The following is a 9666-nucleotide window of genomic DNA, read 5'->3' as shown; positions in this document are numbered from 1 at the left end:
TGATAAAATTGAATTTACAAATTTATCAGTTTTCAACATGAAAATAGGCTATCTGAAAAAAAGAAAGAAAGAAAGAAACTCCAATAATCTCCTATAAAGAATACAAGGGGCTGGGCGCCGTGGTACACCCCTGTAATCTTAGTGGCTCAGGAGGCCAAAGCAGGAGGATGGCAAGTTCAAAGCCAATCTCAGCAATAGCAAGGTGCTAGCAAATAGGGGAGACCCTGTTTCTAAAGAAAATACAAAATAGGGCTGGGGATATGGCTCAGTGGTCAAGTGCCTCTGAGTTCAACTCTGGTACTAAAAAATAAAGAATAAGGGGGGCTGGATAAAACTTGCTAGTATACAACAGAGAAACTGGCATAGATGCTGCAGAATAAGAAGCACATGGCCAACAAACTCACATACACATTCAGGCTTGCAGACATATAAACTATTCAAAGTAAGGCTCTTAGGTATGCCTCTATTCACCTGTTAAATTATGTTTTTTAATGAGACTACAGGAAAAAAAACTTTAAAATGTATGTCACATGAACATTTGCATTGAGATAATCTTACTCAGGAACTTGTCAACACTACATAAATATAATCAAATATTTCTCATCTTAAGTGCACATGCATCAAAATACACCCTAACTTCACAATTTTACCCTCCACAGTTAATCCCTATTCCTCTGCTCTCTTAATTGCAAAGATCCTTCAGCCTCTGTTCTTTCTCTGGGAGCACTGGATGCCTCCCTCCCATCTTCTCTTCAGCCTCTGTTAGCTCCATTTCACGGTCAGCAGTGAACCCTGCGTTAACCAGTGCAACATTCACTTCTCAGCTAAGTGTTATGAACCAATGCAGCCTGTGAATAAATCATCCATCAGGACAGCAAGTGGCCACAGCAGCCCTGCTCTGGGATAGCTCAGCCTGGCTCTCCCCTGACCTCAGCTAAAGTGTCTTTGGCTCTATTCTCCCTTCTGCTCTCCTGCAGTGTCCACTGAGCTCTCAGACTCACCTGGAGACCAGCTCTGGGAGGAAGGTTTCTCTGTGGAAGTGCAAGGTCCTGCCTGGGTGGGCTTGATGGTGACTGAAGCTCTGTCCCCAGATAACACAGCAGAAAGAAGTCAAGGGCCAGGTCCATAGGCAGACTATAGACCTCAAAGACACCTCCACGTCCTGTCCAGCGCAGGGCTGTGCACTGAGGTACCACATCAGAGCAGAGAGCCACAGCTCCCTATATCTGCTCATTATCTCATTTCCCTCTTGTTCTCCTGGGGGACACTGGCCTAGAAAGACAGGAAATTCATCCTGCTGATTCTCTGTTCCCAGGAGACCCACTTGTAGTCCAGTAAACTTAGTTTTTATTATTCCTCCATGGATTTATCTGCTGCCTTCCAGAGGCACTTCATCCTTCCTGTGACCCTAAGTGTTTTCTGAGTCTCACGCTGATGAGCTCATCGTGACCAGAGTTCAAGTGTCTTAAAGCATGGACTCAGGCTGGGCAATAAGCACCTGATATCCCCAGAAAATAGTCATGCCTTCTTTAACGATGGATAGAGTTGGGTTCCAATGTATAAAGCCTTGGGCATTATACTTCCTGCCTTTGTGACCCTTTCCTATACTATCAGGAAATTGTCGTTTTGATACCAGCTAAGAGCTCCCTTTCAGTCCTTCATTTAAAAATGTTTATTAGGAAGAGATGGGATTGGTTCTCTTTATCCATCATACTCTGAGCTTAATTCCCAATAGGAACCAGGAAACTTCATTTTATTGAACTCTATTCTACTGAGTCTATTTTATATAGTGATACTGTTATGACTTCCGTCTCCATGGCAGAAAATGGGCTGACAAATGCTACACGTTGAGGAGGGATGGGACCTTCATTTGAATTCTGACATGATGCTTTCACTTCTCAAATATAGCCCTTTGGTTTTCATCTACATATATTTTCCCCTGGGGATAATTAGCAATGTCTGAATAGTGGTACTAACCATTTACAACACCCAAAACAGCTCCCAACACAAATAATTATCCTGCCCCCAAATGTCTACAGGGAAGAGGTGATCAAAACCCATTCTATACCTATATCATCATGCAGAAGAATTACCAGGGATGCAAGTTCAGATGCAAATTCTGAGGCCATAGTTCTCCTGTGGTTGCAGGAACTCTGCATTCTATGAATAAGGTGGTCCTGGTACTGCAGGTCCTTCTCTGTGGACCTCTCTTTGAGCATCAAGGCTGTGATGTTCTGTGTAGGTAGTTTTAGGTTTTCTCCTCTTAGTATGTTATTATTTTTTATTTATGTTATTATTTGCCCTTATATGTTATAATTTTGTGTATTTTCTGAAGGAAGTTGTTCACTCACTCTAGAGACTGTATTGATTTCTGCATATTGTTGTTGTTGTCATCATCATTATTATCATTTTGTGGTTTTGAGGATTGAACTCAGAGGTGGCCTACCACTGCACGACATGCCCTAACTCTTATTTGTTTATTCATTAAGCTGGGTCTCCCTAACTTGCTCAGGCTGGTTTCACAATGACCACCCTCCAGCTGCAAGCTCCACACTCTTGGTTTAAAGCTGTGCTCCACCATGCCCAGCCTATAATTCCATACAAGGGTTCTTGAATGACAACTAATATCATCCTGAAAAAAGAACTTGTAGTAGGTGGAAAAATGATCTCCAAGGGTGTCTTGATCTAATCCAGAGAACTTTTAAATATGTCAACTTGAAATTTTTAAATTTATCTTTAATACCCCAATAACCTGTCACAAGAAACACTACTACACTCAGTCCAACTTATCAAGAGGAATAGTTAAAGCATTCATACACACAGGATTGGCCATGCAAAGAGGAATACTTCATTATCACATTTTCCTCTACTACAAATTATAAAACCCACCTCAGGTGCCCAGGGCTGTTTCTCCACAGACAGAACAACACACATAAATATTTTTCAGTGAAACAAAAAATTTAATCAATACAATATTTCAAGAGGGAAGACATGATTTGTAAGAAATCCTTCCTGTCCCATGACATCAATATTTCTTGTCCAACATTTGGAAGAATTGAGAAAATCAAATGAAGTGAAAATCTATTGAATATCAGAGAAACCAGGAAGCTGAATAAAGGGAGTTGTTAAATGGTAGAGAGAGGTTGAAATCAGAGCAATGAATCTTCAGGAAATAAAACAGAAGGTAGAAGCTTTACATTCCCAATCTCATCAGAAACCCCAACTCTGGCTCTGAGGCTTTGCTGCCTGCAGTCCTGAGCATGGGCTTCTGAACCCTCCTACAGTTTCCCTCCAAAGAACCTTCTCAGGGCTCCCTTCACATCCTTATTCCTCAGGCTGTAGATGAAGGGATTCAGCATGGGGGTGACCACAGTGTACATCACAGAGGCTGTTGCACTGGAGGGTGAGCTCTGGGCTGCAGCAGAACTAAAGTACACACCCAGGCCTGTGCCATAAAATAAGAAGACCACGGAGAGGTGAGATGCACAGGTCGAGAAGGCTTTGTACCTGCCCTGAGCTGATGAGATTGCATGGATGGAGGACACAATCTTGGAGTAGGAGTAAAGGATGCCAGCGAGGGGGCCACCTCCCAGCAACACGGATGCAAAATTCATCACCATATCATTCAGAAAGGTGTCAGAACAGGCAAGCCGGATCACCTGGTTACGTTCACAGAAAAAGTGGGGAATTTCTGAGTGTGTGCAGAAGGACAGTCGCAACACCATTAAGCTTTGTAACAGGGCATGCAGGACACTCAGGATCCAGCACACTAGAACCAGCAAACCACAGAGCCTGGGATTCATGATGACAGTGTAGTGCAGCGGGTGGCAGACAGCCACATACCTGTCATAGGCCATCACAGCCAGGAGGAAGTTGTCCAACTCTACAAAAATAAAGAAAAAGCACATCTGGGTGATGCAGCCTGCGTAGGTAATGGCCTTGCTCTGTGTCTGGATGTTCACCAGCATCTTGGGGACGGTGGTGGAGATGAACCAGATGTCCACAAAGGACAGGTTGGAGAGGAAGAAGTACATGGGCGTGTGCAGGTGGGAGTCTGAGATGGTGGCCAGGATGATGAGCAGGTTCCCCAGCACAGTGACCAGGTACATGGAGAGGAACAGCCCAAAGATGAGAGGCTGCAGTTCTGGGTCCTCTGAAAATCCCAGCAGAAGGAATTCTGAAATTCTTGTATTGTTCCCTGGTTCCATGTGGTAGATGTGCCTACCAAGAAAAAATAAATAATATGACCTCTTTTCACACATATAGACACCACTGATTTGATTGAAATGGAAGAATTTAGCCACATCTGGTGGCACATACCTGTAATTCCATCCACTCAGGAGGCTGAGGCAGGAGGAGTACAAACTCAAGGCCAGCCTCAGCAATGTAGAAAGACCCTATGCAGCTTCACAGGACCCTGTCTCAAAATATAAAGGCCTGCAATGTGGCTCAATGTGCCGCTGGGTTCAATTTCCATCACCCCAAAAAATAAATAAATAAATAGAAATGGGACAATTTATATTTTCCAGCCAAGAAATTGATTTATATTTTGTTTCTAGGTCAGATCATCCTCAGACATCCCTAGTGCCATTACTGAGTAAGAATTTCTGTCTAACTCTAAGATTTTATCCACAGCTCATGTTTTGTACACTTTTAGTGAGAAATTGCTTCTTACCATGGAGGAGCACATGCAGAGTACTGGCCATGTTCCAGGCACAGGTGAAGCCTCTACAACCAAAGCTCCTACATCCCAATGATGGACAGAGCACATCCACACAGAGGCAAATCACAGTCTATTGCATTTTGGTGCTAATCACATATCACATGTATTGGCAACTGTGCCCCCTCACTGAATTATACACATCAACTCCATGTGATCCTTTAAATATTAATTACAACTCAATAAAGCTGTTTTAAACAGAAATAATCACATATGATGCCTGAGGGTGAAGCAAATATGAGAAAAACAAAATAAGGTATAATGGAGATTAGAGGTTCTGTGTGTGTGTGTGTGTGTGTGTGTGTGTTGTGAACTCTTGGCCTTCTCTGTGTTTGCAAGTGCTCTACACTAATCAACATCCTGAGCCACTGGAGCTGCTATTTTCATGGTTTTCCAAACAAAAAGAAATTGAAAAAGAACTGAAAAAATAAAATAAAAAGATTATATACAGCATTTTAAAAATATCAGCATGAAATAATAATTAAACTGACAAAGACTTTTACACACTAGAATATAGCAGATAATGTTCCTATGAAATTGTTGCAGGTGATAAGTGCTCAATTATTTCTTAAGAATGAATTTAGAATGATGTTTAGTGTGGACATTTCATATAACATAGTTAAATATCCATCTGGTAGGAAAATACTAGATGGCAGAATAAATCCTTACAAAATGGCCATCTGTCTCAGAGGAGATGAAGTTGATCTCCTAGCTCACACATTTACCAATAATAAGACAGATTAAAGACCTCAGTGTAAAAATGCAAAATACATTTGAGATGAAAATGTATTAGACAGTATATATAAAATCTACAGTGAACCATTGCATTGTAAGGCAAGAAATTCAGGTATAAAATGGTAAACACATATAATTAAATATAATATGAAACTACTGAATAGTCAAAATTACCCCAACAGTCAGTGGAGGAACAGTAATTGTAACATACCTTGGAATGCTGATACTGGTAGAAAAATAGGCAGAGATCAACACTAGGGAGATCAAAATGGTGATGATAAGATCAAAGATTAGCTCCAAGCTGTGAAGAAAACAGCAAGGTATCACTTTCACACTCTTCTGCCTTGGAAAAGACCCTAAAGAGTCCTTAAACTGGTGTGATTAGAATTTTCAAACTGAAAAGAGGAACTCTCTGAGATGGTGGGAGACAGGTGACTTGGTACCATGTCCTGGTGAGACATGCTGCAGACAGGGATGAATGTTAAAGATGAAGATATTCTTTTACCCAAGGCTTCTTAATGTTCTCGCTGACAACATTCTGGTATGATCACTCTTTGAGAGAGGTCTGTCCTGTACATTGTAGGACATTTAGAAGCATCCATGACCTCTCATGATAGGAAAAAAAAATCTTTGGACACTGCTCAATGTCCCCTGGGGCACAAATATCACTCATGATTGAAAAACCACTTTGAAATTAACAGTAGCAAAATATTTTTGCAGCAGTGATGTAATAGCAAATCAGTGATAAGAAAAAATAAGAAAGACCACCAAAAGTATGGGTATCACAGCCCCATTGTGAACTGCTTGGCATCCTTTGAAATATCTAAAGTGCATTATGTTGGTTGATTTGAAGGAACTCAGTAGACATCTTTGAGGGAGAAGGGAAGAGGGGACAAGCTAGAAAAGACCCCAGCACTAAACAGAGGGAATGAATGATGTGCACAGGAGCCTATTCCTGCATTTGTATAAAGGGTTATGAGCTTATCAGGATGCAGAGTATAGGAAGAAAAGCTCAAAAATAACTAAGAACTTATATAAAAACTGAATTACAGTGTTAGTAAGCTTAGTGTAATTATTGATTTTATCTAATGCAATGAGTTTATGGATTTTTGTTTTGTTTCTAATTTGATATAATATCTCACATTGATTATTGATTTTTTTTGCAAATGTCTAAAGGTGACACCTTTCTTTCATTTTGGCTTTTGGCTTTTGTTTTCTTCCATTTTGTTTTGTTTTTGTTTTTGTTTTTTTACTTTGCTTTGGGTCTTTTTGCAAGGCTGAAGTTAAACCCAGGAACTTTTGCAGGATAAGCAACTGCTCTATGGACTTCAGCATGACCCTAGGTTTTTTTAACTGACACATAGCAGCTGTACCCACTAGCAGGGCCTCATGTGATCATTCAATATCTGTATGCAACATAGAATGCTCAAATCAGGGTCATTAGCACGTGTTCCTCCTTAAACATTTATCATTTCCTTGTGTTTGAGACTTTCTAACATTTATGAAAAATGTGATATCAAAAACTAGTATAGTGTTTTGTAACTAATATTATGTTTTCTTCTTAGGGTTATAAAATTTTGGATATAAAAATGTGTAAGAAATGGTTTTAGACTGCAAAAATCCTACTGTGTGCTGGGACAGGGGACCCCTTCCTCCTGTGACTGCTGACTGCTGCAGTTATCAGTTAACAGTAGCAACATTGGCTCCTCCCAGTGCCTTTCCTGCCTCTGCTGACACCAGCCTATATTCTACTACACTGAGTCTTAAATTTTCTTCTATTTTTGATTAAAAATGCCCTCTATACTGGTTGGCAGGGTTCCATGTTACTTTTCAATACATTCATTCAGCAGGCACTGATTGAAACCAAATGGAATGAAAAAATCTAAAACATCCATGGGAAAGCTGTAAAATCTGAGTTGTTTAATGATATCAACATGGGTTTGAATTCAAGACTACACTACCAAATACCTGGAAAATAATACAAATGAACTGCATGTAGTGAAAATATGTAAAGTTTTAATATCTCTCATAAAAGTATGTACATTAAAATAGGCTCAATAAAGATAAAATGAGCTTGTGTCAAGAGAGAAATAAGCATGAATGTCTTTCAATGTCTAAAGGTGACGCCTTTCTTAGCAATGCATCTGATCAGAAAAAGACAAAAGACACAGTAATTAACACAGAGATGTGAAAAACAGTTTGAAATGTATATCTCAGGTGATGTAGCACTAGGGGTGCAGGAGAACATCCAATACCTTTTTTTAATTTAAAATGAGGACTGGAAAATAAAAATCTTAATCACCCACAGCTTGAGAACAAAACAATGAGCAAGCAAATACAATCAATTGATAGACTAGAAAGTACAAAACTCACAAATTTGCAAATGGTCCCAATCAAAACATCTCTACCTACATGAAAATAGGCAGGCTGTGGAAGAAAAAAAAATCCAGTAATCTCTTTAAAAGTCTGTATTGGAAAACAGTGCAGGGAGGACTCCTATCAAGTACATCATAGAGAAACCAACACAACCCATTGCAACACACAGGAAATAGCTAACACACCACAGGGATCTTCAGCCTCACAGGTTTCAAATCATCCCACAGTAAAGCTATAGGCATATCTCTAATTGCCTGTAAATTATATTTTTCAATGTTACTATAGAGAAAACAGTACTTTAAATCTGTGCCCCATGAACTTTTGTGGTAAGATAATTTTTGCAAGATCTTACTCAGGATTTTTGTAAATAATAAGCAACATAATCTGCATGACCAATGTGATTCTCCGACGTGAACAATCAAAAAAATTAGAAATTATACCCCATTTATGTATGATATATCAAAGTGCACAAATTCATTCTATTGCCATGTACAACTAATTAAAATAAATAAAATTTTAAGAAGTGTATATAAATTTTAAAATGATTATATTGGAAACAGTGGGTGGGGGAGTCCTATCAAGTATACTATAGAGAAACTGGAAAAGCCCTTTGCAACACACTAAGAAACAGGTAACAAATAACAGGCATATTCAGCCCCAAAGATGTTCAAATCGTTCTATGGTAATGCTCCAGGCATATCTCTATTCACCTGTAAAATTATATTTTTCAATGTTACTATAGAGAAAACAATACTTTAAAATTTATGTCCCATGGACTTTTGTGGTAAGAAAATTTTTGCAAGATTCTTACTCAGGATCTTTTTATTTCTCTACTCCTTTAATTGCAAAGATACTTGGACCTCTGTTCTTTCACTTGGAAAACTAGACACCTCCTCTCATCTTCTCTTCAGCCTCTATTAGCACCAATTCCTGGTCAGCAGAGAACCCTGTGTTAGTCAGTGCAACATTCACTTCTCTGGAAGTGTTATGAATCAATGCAGCCTGTGAATAAATCATCCATCAGGACAGCAAGCAGCCACAGCAGCCCTGCTCCTGGCTAGCTCAGCCTGGCTCTCCCCTGACCTCAGCTAAAGTGTCTTTGGCTCTATTCTCCCTTCTGCTCTCCTGCAGTGTCCACTGAGCTCTCAGACTCACCTGGAGACCAGCTCTGGGAGGAAGGTTTCTCTGTGGAAGTTCAAGGTCCTGCCTGGGTGGGCTTGATGGTGACTGAAGCTCTGTCCCCAGAAAACACAGCAGGAAGGAGTTGAGTGCTGGGATCCTGGGCAGACTGAAGACCTCAAAGACACCTCCACGTCCTGTCCAGCATAGGGCTGTGCACTGAGGCACCACATCAGAGCAGAGAGCCACAGCTCCCTATATCTGCTCATTAGCTCATTTCCCTCTTGTTCCCCTGAGGGACACTGGCCTGGAAAGACAGGAAATTCTTCCTGCTAATTCTCTGTTCCCAAAAGACCCATTTATAGTCCAGTAAACTTAGTTTTTATTGTACCTCCATGGATTCACCTGCCTTCCAGAGGTCCAGTAACCTGATACTTCATCCCTCCTTTGACCAAAGTGTTTTCTAGGTCTGACCCTGATGAGTTCATATTGACTGGGGCTCATGTGTCTTCAAAGCATGGACCTGTGGTGGGTAATAAGCTCTCATACCCCTAGAAAATAGTCATGCCCTCTTTAACAAGGATGAGCATCGTGTTCCTGTGGTCTAAAGCCTTGGGCATTACACTTCTTGCCTTCACGATCCCAACAGGATCTGGAAATTTATACTTGTAACACAAGAGCTCCCACTAAGTCTCTCATTTTTTAAATATTTATTA

At 40.3% G+C, this 9666-nt stretch overlaps 1 protein-coding gene across 1 annotated transcript; it reads right to left on the bottom strand.

The window, feature by feature from the left end:
* Window positions 1-3278: 3278 nt before the first annotated feature.
* On the bottom strand, window positions 3279-4208 carry LOC124088190 (olfactory receptor 7A10-like). Its single transcript, XM_046437687.1, has one exon. The coding sequence runs from the start codon at window positions 4206-4208 to the stop codon at window positions 3279-3281; it is 930 nt and encodes a 309-aa protein (XP_046293643.1).
* Window positions 4209-9666: the final 5458 nt, after the last annotated feature.

The sequence above is a fragment of the Marmota monax genome, unplaced genomic scaffold (assembly GCF_021218885.2).
Source record: "Marmota monax isolate L192 unplaced genomic scaffold, Marmota_monax_Labrador192_F-V1.1 WCK01_AAM20220418_F8-fsc00021, whole genome shotgun sequence".
Classification (NCBI taxonomy): domain Eukaryota; kingdom Metazoa; phylum Chordata; class Mammalia; order Rodentia; family Sciuridae; genus Marmota; species Marmota monax.
The sequence above is the reverse complement of the archived record's forward strand: the minus strand, read 5'-3'. Positions and strand labels throughout refer to the sequence as shown.